Source organism: Ochotona princeps, chromosome 7 (assembly GCF_030435755.1).
Source record: "Ochotona princeps isolate mOchPri1 chromosome 7, mOchPri1.hap1, whole genome shotgun sequence".
NCBI classification, from domain to species: Eukaryota; Metazoa; Chordata; class Mammalia; order Lagomorpha; family Ochotonidae; genus Ochotona; species Ochotona princeps.
Window position 1 is genome coordinate 57,791,084 of NC_080838.1, and position 19,942 is coordinate 57,811,025.

The window sequence follows — 19,942 nt, forward strand, 5'->3', positions numbered from 1 at the left end:
TGAGAGATACCTCACATTCTGATACCAAACATTTCAGCGCAAGGAAGCTAGAGTTGGGCAAGTGTGGCAAGATAAGAACACCGCGGGGATTTAAGATGGGATTGGGAGAATGTACCCGTAAATGGCAACCACAATAAAAGCATCAAACCTAAACTTGTGGTGTTTCATCTTTAATAGGACATGGCTTAACTTCCAAACTAAGGTGGAATTGAATGATGCAATCAAAGTCTCTTTAGATAGCTAGAAATTTTGCATGTGCGAGTTGAAGGTCAGGTTTAGATGGGAAGCCCTGATTGAGCCAACAAGCTGAAACAGCAAAGGGATTTATTGGGCTTCTTATCTTTGTGTTCTTAGCCATTATTTCCTTTCTCCAAAACAGAAACCTTGTAGCTATCCAGTGATTTGGTGCTAAAGATGCTCCAAGGGTCAGTTTCCATTCTTTCCTTGGTCTGATTGCCCACTCTTTCTAATCCTCATTGCTAATAAAAAAAAGGAAGTGAGCATGGCAGCCACGCGGTAAGGACGGGGAAATGAGCTTTTGAAGACAAGCCTGGTAATATTCTCCAACGGAAAGGTAGAGGGGCTAGTGGGTCCTAGCAGACCTGTGGCCAGGCCCCAGGGTACTAGCAGGATCTCAAGGAAGTCTTCATGGTTTGTCCTGGCTTCCAGTTCCGGTTAGGACATCTGCAGCCCACCTAGGAGAGCAGCGCTCTCGTCCAGGGCTCCCCTGAGACTGCCAGACCACAGCAGCTTGTGACGGTTGATAATCAAGAAGCTTCCCCCATGTTCCCAAAGACAGCATGGCCTCTTCATTTTGCTATGACCTTCAGAAGTAGCCATTATTAACGACTGAAGTGGATTTCAGCAGCACAGTTACAAAGTGGTTCAGGGTTAGGCTCCATTCTCTCAAATAAGATTGAAAAATTCAGCAGCCCCTTGGAATCCTCCTGCAGAACTTTGTTCCAGTTCTGCTTCCGGGGTCCTGCTGCCACGGCTGGGTTGCAGTTCCTTTGAGCCCTGACCCTCTGGCTGCACGGGATTGCTGTGCGTATGAGTGGCCAGTTGTGGCTCGGACTTGGTTAATGTTCAGTAAGTAGACCAGCACACGATCCGGAGAGGTAGTGTTTATTGTTCATCATGGCTCATGCCAAAGTCCATCCAGGTACTAATTTCTGGAATGTTTTAGAAACCTGAACGTGTTTAATCGGAGCAGTGAAAAATTACCAGCATATTGCAGGAACAGATTATTTTACTAAGATTTCCTAAGAACTTCCTGGTTTATGTTCCTGGCGGATGGTTGGCAAGTCAGAACTGGTGTGATTTTAATCAAAAGAATAAATAACTCAGTTTCAAAGTGAATCTGAAGCTGCCCATAATAAGCTCTCCACTTAGATTCTCTGGGAACGGGTTTGGTGCTCCAACAGATCTAACTTCCATGCAGAGTGAAGAGTGTTGCTCAAATAAAGTAGGCGTAAGAAGAGGAGAAATTAAGAGCTGCTTTCTCAGGCTAGCACACAGCCTCCCTCCCTTGCCTACTGGGTGACATCATTATACCTACTTCAAAAGGGAAACAAATGCATATCCTAGAGTCATTAAACAGTTTATATAAAATCCCAGATAGAGGTCAAACTAAGGGTTTGAACCCAGCTTGCCTGACCCGGCTATTGTGCAGCCTCAATGGAATTGTCACAGTTGAAGTACTACATCTGTTTAAAAAAAATTGTGTTTGCTTCACCTTGAAAATATATCCAGAATTCGATTACATTTTGTCCCCCTAAGCTGTCACCCTGATTTAAGCTGTCAGCACCTCATCTTCCGCTTTGCATTGTTCCCAACACAGCAGCCAGCTGATCCTCTACAACAGAATGTCATACCTGGCCTCTGTTCAAAATCCATTCATCCCCCATCTAAACCCACAGCTGAAGTCCTCACGGTGACACAAAGCTGACCATAATCCAGCTTTTTAAAAACATTCTTTATTATATTGGAAAGGGAGATTTACATAAAGAAGGAGAGACAGAGAGAGGAAAAGATCTTTCATCCTCTGGTTCAGTCCCAAAGGAGCCACAATGGCCAGAGCTGAGCTGATCTGAAGCCAGGAGCCAGGAGCTTCTTCTGGGTCTCCCACATGGGTGCAGGGTCCTAAGGCTTTGGGCTTGCCCAGATCACAAGCAGGGAGCTGGATGGGAAGTGGAGTAGCTGGGACATGAACCGACGCCAATATAGGTTCCTGGCACAGGCAAGATGAGGATTAGCCAGTTGGACCATTGCACTGGCTCTAACCCAACTTTTTGTCCCCATGAATATCTGCTACTTCACTGATTGTTTTACAGAAAACAGTCAGTAGGAAATCATATACACAAACACACACAAAAAGATGTATGGGTAATCTACATAGGTCTCTATTAGGGTGGGGAGGTGGCTTGTATTTCAGGGAACTGAGGGGATTGTGAGAAGCTAGCAAGTCTGAGATCTGTAGGGTAGGGCATCAGGCTGAGAGCTCGGGGGAGATTTGGTGCTGGAACCTGAGGCAGAATCTCTTACCGAAACCCATCTGTCCTTCCCAACCTTCCTGCTGCCCAGGACTGCCCTAGAGTGGAAGCTGCTTGAGGGAACAGGTTTTATTTTTATTTTACATACCGTGGTGTCCCTCATGCTGAGAACAATCTCTGAAACATGCCAAGTGTTTGGTATAATCAAGTCAGTGAGTGGCTATTGTGGTTTTCTATCTCCTGAATATCCCCTGCCACTACCCTCCTTCAGTTCAACACCTCATTTCTTTTTTAAAAAGGTTTATTTTATATTGATTAGAGTTATATAAAGAAGAAACACAGAGAAAGGATCTCTGTCTACTTGTTCACTCCACAAATGTCCACAATGGTCAAAGCGGAACCAGTCCAAAGCTGGGAGCTTCTTTTGAGTCTCCCATGTGGATGCAGGGGCCCAAGGATTTGAGTGATGCTCTGCTTTGCCAGGTCATAAGCGGGGAGCTGGGTCAGAAGTGGAGCAGCTGGGACATGAACCAGTGTCCATATGGCATGCTGGTGCCACAGGTGGAGGCTTAACCTACTATACCACGGTGCTGGTGCAGTAGGGTGTACCTCGTTTCTAGTTTGGATTCCTGGGCAGTTCTTTACTGGTCTCCCTCCCTGTAGCATTTCTCAGGTACAACTCTGATTGTAGGGGGCCCCTTGCTCAAAGCCTGTTGCTTGCCCTCATTGACCCCCCCCCCCCGCCCCAGGCTCTGCATGCTCATGCCTCTGCTATTTTCCTGTAACTCCTCCACTCCACAACCCGTTCTCCAAGACAGGGCTTCGTGTGCTTACCAGGCCCTGCTGCCCCCCAGGGCCAACACATACACTTTTCTAGAACTTAGTTCCACTGTCTGCCTTACTCCTCCTCATCCCTGCGGTCTTTGTTTCTAGTTCTCCTCCACCTCATCTTCAGGGGTAGGGGCTTGCCCTTCATGTCATCTGCCCGTTGTTCGTTCAGTTTAGCCCTGCCCTTGTGCTTTGCACCAGATGGACAGGAAAGGGCCGAGGGATTTCAATCCTCCCCTGGAACTGGGTAGCCAAAAAAACATAGGAGAAATCACTGTAGGTTAATGTGGCAGTACACTGTGGAAGACAGGATGGTTCCATCAGCTATTTTTACAAAAAAAGAAATCTGAAAATATTCTACAGCAAAAAAAAAAAAAAGATTCTTCAGGCAGGAAAAGATTGGAATTCCCAGAGAAAGAATTAGGAGAATAAGGAAAGGAGGACCGAGAATCAGACCTGAGATGAGGATGTTTTCTTTGTCACTACACAGAAAGAAGGAGGAATAGGACAAAGTTAGGGGTTTACAAACCAAAAGTACACTGAGATGCTCCAGGAAATGTGTTTGGAGTTTGTGTGTTTGGCTTAAATTTTGTTTTTCTGTTTGTAGCTATTTGAGAGGAAGAGAGAGATAGGAACACACACACACATACATACACACGTTCCCATCCAATAGTTCACTCCCAAAATACCCACACTAGCTGGAATGTTCTGGTACCAAAGCGGTGAGCCAGAAATCCAATCTACTCTCCATTTTTGTCTTCCATGGTCTTGTGAGCAGAGCTGGGAGTCACAGCTTAGCACTCGGATGTGGGAGGTGGACATCCTAAAAAGTGCAAAGGTCAGACACCTGCCCTGTGGATAAGCATTTTGGAGCCCTAGGGAGAGGGTTGTAGATGCCCTAAAATAGTTAATATTGCTTTAGCAGCTTGAGCGGGCACAGAAGCTGTGGCCATGAACTGATGAACCCCAAGAGGAGGGAGAAGGAGTGCAGTGTTGAGCTGAAGAGATTATATTTCCAAACACCACCTGGCAAATGACTGTGGTTGCACCACACCAGCAGTGGATCACAGACATGTGGAAACCCCATTACTTTCTCATCTTAGGACTGCTAAAAAAATGAACTGATTGGCATTTATCCTGTTTTCATCATCAATATAGTTCCTGCCTACAGTAAATTCTGAGATCATGTCAACTTTGACGCTGTAAGTTGTGCAAATGAGCCTCAAAAGAGTGACTACTCAGAAGGTGAAATCTACCCAGTGTCCTTTCACACACTCTGTCTTTCCTGCACTTTTCTTTGCTATGTAAAGAATGGGCTTTACAGGAGTAATATTGTTACCCTATGTTCCTGGTTACCCTGTTCCATTTCTTTCCTGGTTACGATTATCTGTGAGGATCATTCCAATTCTGTAACTGACAATCAGATGGCTCTTAAGAGAGATATTCATGAAAGCAAAAATCAGACCAAGTTCAGAAAAATAGTTCAATAAGATTATAAATGACAAGGATTGTTGTAACTTTGAAAAAAAAGCTGCTGCTGGACCCAATGCAGTAGCCCAGTGGCTAAAGCCTTGCCTTGCAAGTGCCAGGATCCCATATGCGCACTGATTCTAATCCTGGCGGTCCCACTTCCCATCCAGCTCCCTGCTTGTGGCCTGGGAAAGCAGTTGAGGATGGCCCAAAGGCTTCGGACCCTGCACCCACATGGGAGACCCAAAAGAAGCTCCTGGCTCCTGGCTTCAGATCACGTCAGCTCGGCTGTTGACAGTCACTTGGGTAGAGAATCAGTGATGGAGGATCTTCCTCTCTGTCCTTCTCTCTGTATGGCCACCTTTCCAATAAAAATAATAAATCTTAAAAAAAAAAACCCTACTTTTCAGAAGCTTCTCAGTGGCATTTGAGCCCAGATGGCGTTAGTCCTCCGGCCTGGGCCCACTGCTGCATATTGAATATGATGAAGTTACAGTCATTGAACCTGAAAAGACGTTACTGTTATTACAGCCAAGTTTGAGGTCTGATCTAAACTACTTGTCCAACGGCTCAACATAAGTGTTTGTACAAGCTACTTACAGAACTCTTTGAGAAAGAATCAGTTTCTCTCTCTCTCTTTCTCTATCTCTCTCTCTTTTAATGCAGGCAAGTTTCATACCGAAGGAAGGTGTTCTGTTCTCGCCAATGCACACTGGTGTAGCCCAGGTCAGAAACTCTCAGTTTCATCACTGGTGCCGTGTTGGGTTGGAGGGTTCTTTGGTTGATGCCCAAGGGCTGTTCCATGCCCAGCAGCATGCTGGCCTCTGTTCACTGCTGGTGCCATGCCTGACAGGCGGCAGCCGAAAAGATCTCCGACTAGCTGAGAACCCCTGGTCTAAGTTAGAAGTTAGGGTTCCAGAATCAGATCTAACAGGGTTTAAATTCCCCTCAAAGGCAATTTGCTGGCTTTACTAACTTCAGAATTTCCCCTAAACTGGAGCTTTTCAGCCATCACATGTGAGGTGGTTGGCAAGTGAGACGTCTGCTGAGCTTTCATGAATACATGAATCAAACATCTGAACTTGACTGAGCCATACTTGAAGTTTCTTTTTTTTTTAAGATTTATTTGTTTTTTATTAAAAAGTCATATATATAGAGAGAGGAGGAGAGACAGAGAGGAAGATCTTCTAAGTGGTCACAACAGCCGGAGCTGTGATAATTTGAAGCCAGGAGCCAGGAGCTTCTTCTGGGTTTCCCATGCGGGTGCAGGGTCCCAAGTCTTTGGGCAGTTCTCGACTGTTTCCCCAGGCTACAAGCAGGGAGCTGGACAAGAAGCAGGGCTGCTAGGATTAGAACCGGCGGCCATATGGGATCCTGGGCATGCAAGGTGAGGATTTTAGCCACTAGGCCACGCCACCAGGCCATCCTTTCTTTTAAAAAAATTATTTATTTTTATTACAAAGTCAGATATACAGAAAGGAGGAGATCCCGGGGCATTCAAGGCGTGGACTTTAGCTGCTAGGCCATGCCGCCGGGCACCAGCCATCCTTTCTTAAAGTTTGCTTTTGTTTGTTTGTTTCAGAGAAATGTATCTACAGGCCGTTAACTGATGCAGACTGTCTGGCATTATTTCTTGAGGTGAAGCTTCATGCTGAAACAGTATCCAGCTGCTTCTCAGATAAGGCAGTCCAGAGGGCATGTTCTCCCTGATTTCCAGGCCCTGTGCCAAGCTGTGCTAGTACTTGGCTACTTGGTGTTACTGCAAAAGCCCAAGGTGTGTCAGTCCTGTTACAACATGTGAACAGAGCCTGCTTTATCAGACTGGCCCTCCACCACCTGCTTACACAGCTCATCACTGGAGTTGCAGCAGGTGGGACTGCACGAGGACTGAGCCAGAGCAGAGGGAAGACAGAGCCATGAACCTCGTCTTGGACATCCTCCTGCTTCTGGTCACCATCATCTTCTCCTACTTGGAGTCATTGGTGCTGTTTTTCATCCCACGAAGAAAGAAATCCGTGGCTGGGGAGGTTGTTCTCATTACTGGAGCGGGCCATGGAATAGGCAGGCTGACCGCCTACGAATTTGCAAAGAGGAAAAGCAGACTGATTCTATGGGATATTAATAAGGTAATAGATACATACACCGATCTTTAAAGTCAAAGTATAACTTGCACTTTAAACATTATCTGACGTGGCCTCTGCTTATTCTTGTATTTTCCCTTTTCAAAATTTGGTGGATTATCTTTGTCCTACATTTGCATCAAGGTGATTTGGTGATGGCGAAGTAATTGCATGCTAAACAGAGATGTGTATGCTGTGGTCTATAGGTTGATGAAGATTCAGGAGCTGGTTTCCTTTTGAACTCCTTGGATTGGGCAAGTCATGTATTTGTCTCAGCTTAAATTTTTTTTTATTTTATTTTTTTATTACAAAGTCAGATATACTGAGAGGAGGAGAGATAGAGGAAGTGGAGCTGCCGGGATTAGAACCAGCGGCCATATGGGATCAAGGCGAGGACCTTAGCCACTAGGCCACGCTGCCGAGCCCAATCTCAGCTTATATTTAAGATTTAGTTGCTTGAAAGACACATGGAGAGAAAGAAGGAAAGCCAGAGGTGTTTCGCCTGCTGGCTCATTCCCCAGATGGCCTCAAAAGCTGGAGCTGGGTATGGTCAAACTAGAGCTACAAAATTAGTCTGGAACTGCTATACAGATGGTAAGGACCCAACTACATCGGCCGTCACTGCTGCACACCAGGTGCACGTTAGTAGGAAGATGGACTGGAAATGGGACTGGGAGTCCAGTCCGGGTCCTCTAAAATGGAAGGTGGGTGTCCCACACACAGCTTAACTGCTAAGCCAAGCACATAGGGATGGCTTAAGTAGACGGATCCTGCCACTCTGCCCTTGAATTTGGGCAGCAAATCAGGGAAATAATAGTTAGAGCAATTTTATATTAGGAAAGAGGCTTAAGACTAGATGTAAGTTGCTTTATCTCCCCGTCCTATAGTTGTGGGTAAGGTTGGAACACAGGTGAGAATCCATTCAGTAAATACATCTTTGCTGCAGACACATAAAGAGTCAACTATTACATTCTCTGAAGTTTTACTTTCTCATTGCACTTAATCCTCTACAAAACCACAAAGAATACCATCTTTCAAGAACGTTCTTCAGCTTACACTGTAATGAAACTGCCTAGTGGAGAACCTCAAACCAAGATGAAAAGCTGGTGTATGAAGACATTTTTGTTGTTATTTTGACTTGTTGTTAGCACAGGGACACCTCAAAATGTTTATAGGAAATAGGATTAAAAGACAAGTTTACCTTGGTGCAAAAATGTTTGAAATTCATACGCTTGAAATGTCTTCCAAAAACTCAAAGAAATATTTTATGAGCAAAACTGCATGAATTTCAGATTGTATTTCTTACTGAAGTAATTACATTTAGCCTTTAATTTCATTTTCCACAGACTTTCTTGAAGTAGCTTCTGTGACCAAGGATGTAGGTTTTAGGTGAAAGGGGGTTTCCCTGCAGCAACCACAGAAGTTCTATAACTTTTTTTTAAGACTTGTTTTATTTAACCTGAAAGTCAGAGCTACAAAGTGAGAGGCAAGAGGCAGACCCTGGAACTGAGTTGATCAAAAGCCAGGAATCAGGAGCTGCTACTGCTGCTACTTTTTACATGTTTGGCGATGTTTACACAGTTGACCATGGTGGGAAGGGTCAAGGAATAAGGGAGTGTGGGTGAGACCACTGTTTCCAAATCTCCCTCTTTTTCTTCCTATATCTAGGGAAAGGGGGAAATGAGGGGAGAAGCTGCACAGTCTCCCTGCCACCCCAGGACCCGGGCATGGGGAATGGCCAACCGATGCCATCCCAGGGTCCAATGTGCGGCAGGCTCCGAAGGTTCCACTTGAGCAGTTTTGATAGTTCTGAAATGCTGTCGATCTCACCAATCCAAGGATGAGGATATCCTTCCAAGGTCCACCTGCTGACACAGTCTACCCCAGAGTCTCCATTCGCCCAGCTGTTTGCTGTCAACACTTGACTGGGGCAGTTGAACAATTTCCTCTACTCTCCTTCCTCTGTTATGGTACCAGATGTCTTCTGCAGGCCCCAATGGACTGCCATATCCTCCATGTGCATCTAGGCATCCCATCCAGAAACTTCTTCTGGTCTTTCACATGTCCATCCTCCTCGGATCATCATCCACTGCTTTCTTAGCCCACAATCTGGGGGCTTAATCTGCAAGTGGAGTGACCAGGACTGAAAACAGTGCCCATATGTGATTCCAGCACCTCAGAGGAGAGTGGTGTGCAACAGCACCATGCTGGTGGAGGGGTGGGGATGGACTGTAACAGTTTCTAAGTGCATGATCTCTTGAGTTTGTTTTGTTATAGAAAAGCTTACCTGGCAACACAATGCTCAAAGGAAGCCCAGATTACCACTGGTAAATGTTACAAGAAAGCCAAGTGGTAAAAGAAAGCCAACTGGTAAAGGTTACAAGAAACCCATGAAAGTCAGGTGTTCAGAAAATACAGTGGATACTTACCTGGCAGGGGAGACATCATGATCAGAAAATACAGTGGACAAAGATGTATATTGCAAGCAAGAAGGCCCTTATGCTCCATTTTCTATGTCCCAGGTGTTAGCCTTTATTGCCACAAGCCAAAAAGCCAAACACATGAAGTTACGCTGAAGGTCTTTATTTCAGCAAGGGAGGTGGCTGTGGGGAGAAGAGGGAGCAGACAGATAGGTGGGAAGAGATAGAGAGAGAGATTGATGGATAGTTCCCCAGTGGGAGAGAGCCTGGCACAACCTCCACCTAGCAGAGCGACCCATGTGAGGGAAATGGCCACCAGGATATACAGCACCTAGGCATGGGAGATGGGAGAAGACAGCAGCAACTCAGTTTGCGCATGCTTGTGCCTGTGAAGTGTCATCAAGGTGGTATTGGTCTTCTGTGCAGACTCGGTCTTTGAAACATTCCTAGATGAAAGTATGCCTGAGCTTGGCAAAGACAGCATTGAGGCTAGTGAAGCTTTCTTCTGTGGTTTGTGGCCAGAGGGAGGCAGGAAGAAGCGAGAGCACCAGGACTAGGTCTGCTGCTTGGTGTCCCAAGGTTGCCAGGTGTTTCTGTCTTGTGATAAGCTCTCTTGTCCTCTGATGCACTCAGCTCCTTCAGCAGTGGCTTCTGCTTAGCCCAACACTAGGTGCTGTCTTAACTCTTGCTGTAAAAGGCCTAGCAAACTCCTTCTCAAAGAGACCATTTCTTTTTAGGGACTCATTCTACTTTTTTTTTTTAACTAAAAGTAAACCAAACTTTTTACTGCACAAGTTCGTCTTGAAGCTGATTGTTTGACAACACCCCAAGAGAAGGGACTCCTTGTGAGCACTCTGGAACAAAAAAATCCATGCATGGTCTTGGACAAGTAATCTATCTCAAGAAATTTGCTTAAAAAATCAAGAGGCATTTTGGAAATGAACTTTATTTTAAACTCTTTCAAGTGTATTTATTAAGATTTACTTATTTATTTGAAAGGCAGAGTTATAGAAAGGGGCGGGGGGAGAGACAGAAGTCTTCCACCTGCTGGCTAACTTTCTAGATGGCAGTATGGGCTAGGACCAGGCCATCCAGAAGTAGGAGCCTGGAACTCCATCCAGGTGTCCCATGTGCTTACAGGGGCCAGTTTCTGCTGCTTTCCCAAACACATTAGCAGGGAGCTGGATCAGAAACAGAGCAGTTGGGACTTGAATCAACACCCTTCTATAGGATGCCAGGATTACGGGCAGTGGCTGGACAACAATGGACCCTGGATATAAGTTTTAACCTTTCAGGAAATTTTAAAAAGCTTTCTGTTCCAATTTTGCTGAATTTGATATTTTTTTTTTGATTGTTTGTTTCCAATTATAGCATGGTGTCGAGGAAACTGCAGCTGAATGCCGAAAGCTAGGAGTCACCGTGCACGCTTCCGTGGTGGACTGCAGTAACAGAGAAGAAATTTACAGTTCCATAAGCCAGGTAGAGCTGTGCATCCGGAATCTCTGCTGATCCGCTGCCACTGACATGGAAATGCACAAATTCTTCAGGACTGCCTGAGCAAATTAGAATGCAGCTGCTCCTAAATGTAGTTATGTGACCAAGGAAGGAAACAGACTTTTCTCCTTGCACATCATCCACTCAGCTCCGCCTGTCACTAACCTCTCCTATAATCCACCCACTTCATTCTGGCTAAAACGTTGAACAGTGGCTCAGTGCAACCAACAAAGGACTTATTAGCAAGGATAATGGGACACTCCCCAATTTCACTTTGGCCCTATGGCTTTTGCAGTAATTCCTTATTTTTTTTTTCACCTAACCACTTCCTTTGTGAAATTTTATTTGTTATGACACTACCCTTAACTTCTTTGGGGAATGCAAGTTATTGTTATAACAATGTTTCACAAGTAAATACTAACTACAATGATCCAAACAAGTCCTCACATTTCTTAATCCCTACAGAAACCGTATTCATCTCATTTTACAGATGATGCAATTTAAGGAAGGCTGAGATGTTAAGCTACACAAAGTTCATTACAGCTAGTACACAGCAGAACCACAATTACTCAAAGAGCACTTAAGATATATATGGTCAGAATGTTTTGTAGCAGTTTGTCAACAGAAGTATTCACTTTGCTTTATTGTTACAACTTCAAAATCCGTGGTGTACTAGGTACTGAAATGTAGACGTTAATTTAAAAAAAAAAAAAAGAGGTTGGGCTGTGTTGACAGTTTTCACTTGGCAATCACTGTTGGAGTTAGAAGCTCTCTCCTGCCTGACCCCTCAGAGACCTTACCCAGTAGAGAAAGGAATCTAATCCCTGGCTAAGAGCAGACTCCAAATATTCGGTTTGTGAGACACACCCAATCAACGTGTTCATTGCATTTTAAAAGGTGAAGAAAGAAGTGGGTGATATCACCATCGTGGTGAATAACGCTGGGGCGGTATATCCAGCCGATCTGCTTAGTGCCAAGGATGAAGAGATTCTCAAAACCTTCCAAGTCAACATCCTAGGACACTTTTGGGTGAGTGTGAATCACACGTGTGTTTGATTTGTTCAGGCCTAACACTTCTTGAGCAACATGAAGTACACAATTGAGCTTACATGTTACTGGGTGGGAAACCGGCCAGAGGTTGGCCTTGAATCAAGAACCATCAAGTTTGAGTAGAAGAACCACAGCCTCAGGCAGAATGACACCTCATTCACCCTGGAGCACAAACCACTTGGAGTAATTCTTCCCCCAGCATCTTGCACATAGCCTGGTGCATGCCAGATGGGCAACAAGTACTTGCAAGAGGCTTATTAAGGGTTGTGTCCTTTCAAAGCTTTGGGGGAAACATTTATGATGTGCCTTCACTGGGCATGCTGTTTTAAAATGCAAAAGACAGGCACAAAACAACTCACATATGTGTGGGGTTGAGGACACTTCTGGATGAAACCATGAGACAAGTTCCAACTGCTGGAACTTAGAAAGGGTTATACGGCCCACTTATAATTGATTTCAAAAGCCTTTTACGGAGCATTAAAAAAAAAAACAGTTATTTGAAAGGCACAGTTATGGAGAGGAAGAGATAAAGAAATTTTTGTCTACTTTAAAAGACAAAGTTACAGAGAGAAAGAGAGAGACATAGAAGAAAAATCAGCTTTCATTTGGTGGTTCACTCCCCAAATTACCACCACAACCCAGGCTGAGTCAGCCAAATCCAGATGCCTGGACCTCCACCCATGTCTCCCGTATGCGCACAGAGATCCAACCACTTGGACTATCCTCTGCTGCTTTCCTAAGTGCATTAGCAGGGAGTTGGATAACAAGTGGAGTAGCTATGACCTGAACCAGTACTCATACAGGATGTCAGCATCAACAAACTGAGCCACAATACCAGTCCCTTACAGAATATTTATTTGAATTAATCTCACTGTGCCTCAATATTTATATAGAATTTAGAGTACATCTGGATTCTAGAAAAAGGGAGGAAAAAAAAAAAAAGAAACGAGTCCCATTATCTTTCCTAGCTCTTACACCAGGGAATGTGAACAATAGACTTCACATGCTCAGTTTCGGTATCACTTAGTGGCTGAAAACAGCACCAAGTGCTTGCCATCCTTTCTCCAGCTCTGTCAGTCAGGACTTTGGAGATGGCCTGCGTTGGCCACTCTGGGCCTATCATTTTGTACTGGGTCCATAACATCTCATAAAGTATGATTCATGTATCTCACAAAATAGGGGATCCTTTCAGCTTTTAAAACTTTCTCCCTCAGTAATATTATTTATAGGACATATTCAAAAAGGAAAGAAGGGGGAGTACTACGAAAGGCTCTTGGCATGTGATATCCACTGCACAGAGCACAGTGCCCCCGAAACCAAATTTCTATCTTTCTCATTCCCTTCCTTTGTATGGAAGTAGTCAGGGGATGCTGTAAGTATTCCACTTCATTGTAAAAGTTCTCTCATACTGCATTCTGTCTTAACAACAGTAGATCAGCTTCATGCGGGACTCTAATAGCTGCGGCTTTCTGCCATGATCTTTCAGATCACGAAAGCACTTCTTCCATCAATGATGAAGAGAAATCATGGCCACATTGTCACCGTGGCCTCAGTGTGTGGCCACGGAGTGATCCCTTATCTCATTCCTTACTGGTAAGCGCTGCCAGCCATACTGTGCATTTTGGTATTTCTATGGGATTGTTAGACTTCAGAATCCAAAAGAACAGAGTAATTTGGATATAGACGATAGTAGTTGGAATATATTTCCAAAAAATGACTTCCCCTAAAATAATGATATGGATTGCAATTGCAAGTAGTTTTTAGCTTTCTGGAAACACCTCTGAACAATGAAAGAAGACAGTCATGTCAAGCATGTTTCCACTGTATCCTGGAAGGAGGAGATATTGACAAAATAAACAGGAAGTGCATGGGTTAAGAAGCAAAACACAGAGACGTTAAAAAGAACACACATCTACACCATGGCCCAGGTGCTCAATACAAGCCAATCAGAGTGGCCCCATGATTGGAGACTATGTTGCGAAAGTCTGTGTGTGTGTGAGAGAGAGACAAAGATCGGTTTAGGAAGTCTCTACATGGTTAAAAGATGCAGATACTATACTCCATGCTCTACCAAAAAGGTAAAGGGACATTGCTGAGAGGTCTCCAAGTATATACTATTTGCAAAACATTCTTTCCTGGGAAACTATTTAATGATATCTCATTTCCTCATATCTGCCTTCTATCAACCTCAAAGCAGAAATTAAACTGCCAACACTTGAGTAAATTTATTGGTTTATTATTGAATTTTATTTACAATCAAGGTTAAGTTTGATAATGGGAAAATTATTTTGGGTGTTGAATGTGCTACAAGTTAAATCTTACAGAGTCAGGGTCCATAATACATTCTTTTAATTGCCTCAAGTTGCTTCTGTCATCCTAAAACACACAGAGGAATTCCACAGATTAAACATTTGGTATTGTTCTAATGTTTAGAAATGTGGGGAACATGTTGTATATTAGTTTTTTTCCTCCTCTTCTCCTTTAAGGACAGTTGGACTAACTTTATTGTTCTTATCATCACTTGGGTCAAAAATACTTAGGATTTCTGTGCATATGCTGTCTTATTTAATCTACATGCTAACCCTATATTTTATTATTTGTATTTTAAGGATCAGAAAAATAAGAAGACACATCTAGTCAGATCCCTCTTTACACTGTCCTTACCCAGATCCTTACAATGAAATTTAGACACCAAATGGGCCACCAGTGTCAGAAGAGAAACTAATGACTCGTAACAAAAGAGGAAAATACTAGTTTTGTAGTATTTGTAAATTTATTTTTCCTTATTTCTAGTTTTATTGATTTATTTTTCAACAATTTTTTTTTTGGTAAACATTTACTTATTTTTATTATAAAGTCAGATTTACAGAGAGAAGGAGAGACAGAGAAAGATCTACCATTGTATGCTGGTTCACTCCCCAAATGGCCAGGACTGAGCCAATCCAAAACCAGAAGCCAGAGGCCTCTTCCAGGTCTCCCATGTGGGCGCAGGGTCCCAAAGCTCTGGACTGTCCTGTACTGCTTTCCCAGGCCACAAGCAGGGAGCTGGATGGGAAGTGGAGCTGCCGGGATTAGAACTGGCGCCCATATGGGATCCTGGCATGTGCAAGGCAAAGATTTTGTCATCATGCCAGACCCTATTCCTAGTTTAAAAAATAAAAACTGGTTAAAAAACAGTTTGAAGAATGAAAGTACAATCCTATGTGTGAAATAAGGGAGTCTTAAATCAGTCAATAAAGGCATTATTTGGTTTTTTGTTATCATTGTTGAAAGATTGTATGTTTAGACTTCTGTCATTGAAAATGAATGACCATTTATCCACGTGGGGAAACCACCAGTGTGGGGTGATTATCTGTGACAAGGCTCAAAGTCTGTTTAGGATGTCTGCATTCTGTGTTGGAGTTCTGAGTTCGAGTCCTGAGTCTACTTTTGAATCCAACGTCCTGATAATGTGCACTCTGGGTGGCCGCAGGTGATGGCTCAAGGACATGGGTCCCTGCTGTCCACCTAAGAGACCTAGACTGAGTGCCGGGCTCCTGGCCGTGAGCTCGCCCCACTGTCACTGCTGCAGGCATCAGGGAGTCAATCCGCACATGGAGATTCTCTTTCTCACTCTTCCACTTTCTCTCTCTCTCTTCCTTCCAAACACAGAAAACATTTAAAAAAGAGAGCATGCAAGCGGATGTTTGGGGGGCTACTACTTGTTTTCAAGCCAAATGGTAGAACCCTCCCTCAGGAGGGTGAGGCCTGCGTTTCACCATTTCTTAGCCAGGAATGCCTGATTGTTCTCTTACAGTTCCAGCAAATTTGCAGCTGTTGGCTTTCACAGAGCTCTGACATCAGAACTGGAAGCCTTGGGAAAAACTGGCATCAAAACCTCCTGTCTCTGCCCAGTTTTTGTGAATACTGGGTTCACCAAAAACCCCAGCACCAGGTGAGCTCAAAATCAAGTTAGGATGGGAAGGCGATGCAAGAAAGTGACGGGAACAGTACTTACGTAGGCTGACACATGGGAGCAGCCTCCTCTCCCTATACACGGGAGAAACAGGAAGAAAAGGAAACTCGGAAGCCTCTGTCCCACCCACCTTGCCCCATGGCTCCACCCTCCTCCGTGGTCCTCAAGAGTATTGCATCCTAGTCAATTACATAAATAGCATTAAAGTTTTTTGAAAAATATTTGAAAAGAAAGTGATGGGGAAACCATGTAAAAAATTACAGGTAGGACAACTGACAGAATTGAGAAAAGGGAAAAAGAAAAAAAATATTTGTTCTTGTTCTTCGTGTACAAGCTTTATGTTGTCACTTGGCACCTGAATGAAAGGGGAAAAGACATTAGAGACTAAGAAGAGCAATCTGCAACCAAGGAGCTGGGCTACTGGCTATTTATTTATCTTGAGAAAGGTTCCCTGCACACTCAGGTGCATGGAGTGGGCATGCAGTGGGGTGGGCTGGAGATGTACATGCAGGTAAAGCCTACAGCTTCTGAAAGCCACACCTCCTTGACCCATGAAGTCTAAGAACCTTCCCTCTCACTGAGATTATAGAGAGGTGTGGGTCTCTGCCCCTCTCACAGCTTCCACTGCACTTGTCTCAGTGCTAACATAAAGTGTTCTAGCATTTTCCCCCTAATCCTTGGAATCCTACTAAATTCTTCCTTAGAGATTCCAGCTCAATCAGCTGGGATGAGTTCCTAGAGTGAGACGTTTGATTACCTTTTACAAATGTGCCAGGTGAATCTGAAGGCAGGTTTGAGAAACATGAATGTGTTAAATATAACCACAAGCCTTTAATCCTTGGTACCACCCTGTCATTAAAACCTTAATGTTTCTACAAGCAGCAGCATATGGAATCCTTAGCTCCTTGGTCAGGTGAATTTCTGCAACTACTTTGTCTCTGATAAGAGTGGACTTGACTGAAGAGAGGAAACACTGGTCCTCAAACAGGAAGAAAAGAGCAGAAACGTGGTGACAAGGGCCCTGAAATTCAGCAGTCTACTCAGGAATATGCTTCCGTTCTAGCATGTGCCATTCTGCAGGTTTCCAAGATGCCACTCAGAAGCCAATTTATAACTAGAAGGGAATGGGTCAGAAGTACATACATGTTCAAAAGAACTAACAAATTCTCTTTTAGCTCAGCCACCTTGAGGCTATTGACTCAAATTCTTTTAAGCTATGATGTTCCTGCAGCTGTGGTCAAGCCCCACCCCTTAGTCATGCTGGACCACAGGGACTTGAGCATGTGGTATGTAAGAGAACACTCTGGTACCATTGCAATGCCTTGATCTTGCGATAAGAAATTGATTGGCTCCCCACCTCCTGAAATCCTCTGGGTAAGAGGCAGGTTTCGTGTATAAGAAGCTTTGCCAAGAGGACCTTGCCCCTGCTGGGCACGGCAGAATAGATGAAGAAGATAAGGATAATATGACAGGGGTAGGGTGCATGCCTGAAGGCTCCTTATATCCAAATGGTGTCAAAGAGCTGGACATTTCCTTTCTAACCCCTGATTAATCCTATCCACACTTCTTTCTTACCTGATCTCTTCCCTCCTTGGCATCTAGTGCCTCTCCACCTTTATAGTAAGTGGACCTACGAAACATACCTCCTGGATGTGAAAGTATTATTAAAACATCCACATAGGATATGGAAAAAGACACAGAGCATTTGTGCAGTAAATTGTGCAACATGTTAAACATAAATCCTTATTTATTTATTTATTTGAAAAGCAGAGACCAACAAAAACCAATCTTCCACTGATTCACAGTGCAAAGCCACACAACAGCTAGGACTGGGCCAGGCTGAAGCCAGGAGACCAGGACTCCATCTTGCTCTTTAAAACGGTGGCAGGGACTCAAGAACTTTAGCAATCACCTAAATATAGGGTGGGTAGTAGCAGCTGAAACCTGAGCTGTAGCATTTTGATATGGGATGGGTATTTGCCAAACAGCCCATCCCTAAACCTTAGCTCTAAATTTGGTGGAAGGATGATTTAATTATCCTACTTTTATTAATTAGAATTTGTAATAAATTTTAAAATAAACCTTTTTCCTCTTAATCACAGATTATGGCCTGTTTTGGAGACAGACAGAGTTGCAAAAAGCCTGATTGATGGAATACTTACCAATAAAAAAATGATTTTTGTCCCATCATACATCAATATCTCACTAATACTGGAGAAGTAAGTACAGCACTGGATACTTCAAATACTGGAATACCTGCTGATTTGTTGTTATATGGAGACATTCACTGTGAAAGTTGCCATGGAAACTCCACCTCTGGAAAGAAAAGTTACAATTTCTCTCTTACTGACTTACTCTATTTTTAAAAATACTCATTTTTTTCTAGTACATCTACCATCTTTGTCAAATATGCTCAAGATCATTTAACTAAAGGAAAGACCATTAAAGACAGAACATAATGAAGTGATTTTACCCTTGCTGCGTGGGGATAGCTGAACAGCCCACATAAGCTTTCTTCTGAGCCTTCTTCTGCCAGCGCAGCTCTCCCCTGCCCCTCACACGTGCCCCATTTCCCAACACCCCATCCCAAGAGACAGAAGAAAATCTTGCCCTAGTCCACACACCAAGTGATTTTCCATGATTTTCTTTGCAGAACATGTTGCTTCTGCTCCTTATATTCCATCTCACTTTTTTCATCGTTCTGCTCAAATCTTACCCCTCATTCAACTACCTTGTCATTTTGTAGCTTTCCTTCTCGGGTTGAACAATAAGCTCCTCAAATGTAGTAGCTATTTTTTTTTTTTTTTAGTAGCATACTAGCATCAGTAAATAATGGAGGTGAGGTGAAGCGATGGATGGAGTGGGTACTGATGGTGTCGCTCTGTGAGCTCTCAGCATTTCTTAGCTTGACAACCTCAGCACTGAGCTCAGACTTTCAGCTTTAGAAGAGTTAATGTATGGTTTTACTAATATAGGATGAGGAGGTATGGGTGCTATATGTGTTATATAACAGTGTTTTCCTTATGTTTGCATTTACTTTCAACTGTGAGTACTAAAAAACACACATGAGAGAGGAGTGGCATTTGGCCATGCAATTCAAATATCCACGTAGGCATCAGGGTACCTGAGACTGAGTCACAGCTTCTGCTCCAGACACCACTTGGAGGCCAATGCATTGGACGACACTGGGAAGCAGCAGCAAAAGCTGAAACAGTTGGGTCCTTACTGCCCAGGTGGGAGGCCAGAATGATAGAGTCTCTGGTTAAGTCCCAGTCCAATTGTAGCCTCTGTGGAAATTCAGGGAATAAATAAATGCATGAAAGCTATCTATCTACCTGTTTTCTATCTGCATTTTAAGCATAAATTTTTTTTAAGAAAGATGTGAAAAAAGACAGTGCCAGGAAGCAGGCAAAAGAAGAATGGAGGAAAATTAAATACAAGCCGGATAGCTGTCAGGCATTTTAATGACAACAAAAAGAAACCCTGGGTCGAGGATTTTAAATTGAGAAGTATTCATCTCTTTTCTCATGCAGGTTTCTTCCTGAGCGTGCCTTGGCAGCCATAAGTCGTTTACAGAACATTCAGTTTGAAGCAGTGGTTGGCCACAAAACCAAAGTGAAATGAGGTTTGCCAGAGATGAACACGCATTGATGATGTGAATCTGACGCTTTAGTTCACACTTTTTTAGTGCTGTCAGTGCTTAAATACACGCGTGGCACTAGTGCAGTCAAATGAACAAGACTAAATGCCTGTCTTTCTTTTTTCAAAATCAAAACCTATGAGAAATAAACCTTTATTGTTTACATTTACATATTGACTGTGTTATTTTATTGTGGCAGCAGAAATGGACTAAGTATAGGAGTTGGTCAAGTGGAAAGGTAACAAATGTGCTTTTGTGTTTATTATTGCAAACTCAAGGAATACTTTATAAATAAATGACCAGATATAGAAATGCTAGGCCAAATAATAAGAGCATTAATATTGTGGACAGGGCCCGGCATGATGACTCACTGGCTAAATCCTCATCTTGCATGCACCAGGATCCCATATGGGTGCTGGTTCATGTCCTGGCTGTGGGGCTCAGGAGTGAAAGGGTCACTAAGTCAACAAGAT

The 19,942-nt window shown here is 43.5% G+C and overlaps 1 protein-coding gene across 1 annotated transcript; it reads left to right on the forward strand.

Annotated features, from left to right (window-relative positions):
• The first annotated feature begins 6,391 nt into the window (after nucleotides 1–6,391).
• HSD17B13 (hydroxysteroid 17-beta dehydrogenase 13) lies at nucleotides 6,392–19,583 on the forward strand. The gene is made up of 7 exons (XM_058667063.1): nucleotides 6,392–6,916; nucleotides 10,702–10,809; nucleotides 11,722–11,853; nucleotides 13,361–13,467; nucleotides 15,671–15,808; nucleotides 17,932–18,048; nucleotides 19,363–19,583. The coding sequence occupies exons 1-7, from the start codon at nucleotides 6,707–6,709 to the stop codon at nucleotides 19,451–19,453; spliced, it is 903 nt and encodes a 300-aa protein (XP_058523046.1). The 5' UTR covers nucleotides 6,392–6,706; the 3' UTR covers nucleotides 19,454–19,583.
• Nucleotides 19,584–19,942: the final 359 nt, after the last annotated feature.

Bases quoted from the DNA above. Each gene is read 5' to 3' on its own strand.
- HSD17B13 (XM_058667063.1), top strand. From the start codon at position 6,707: ATGAACCTCGTCTTGGACATCCTCCTGCTTCTGGTCACCATCATCTTC. The intron at 6,917-10,701 runs GTAATAGATACA...TTCCAATTATAG, and splicing joins TTCTATGGGATATTAATAAG to CATGGTGTCGAGGAAACTGC. The intron at 11,854-13,360 runs GTGAGTGTGAAT...ATGATCTTTCAG, and splicing joins ACATCCTAGGACACTTTTGG to ATCACGAAAGCACTTCTTCC.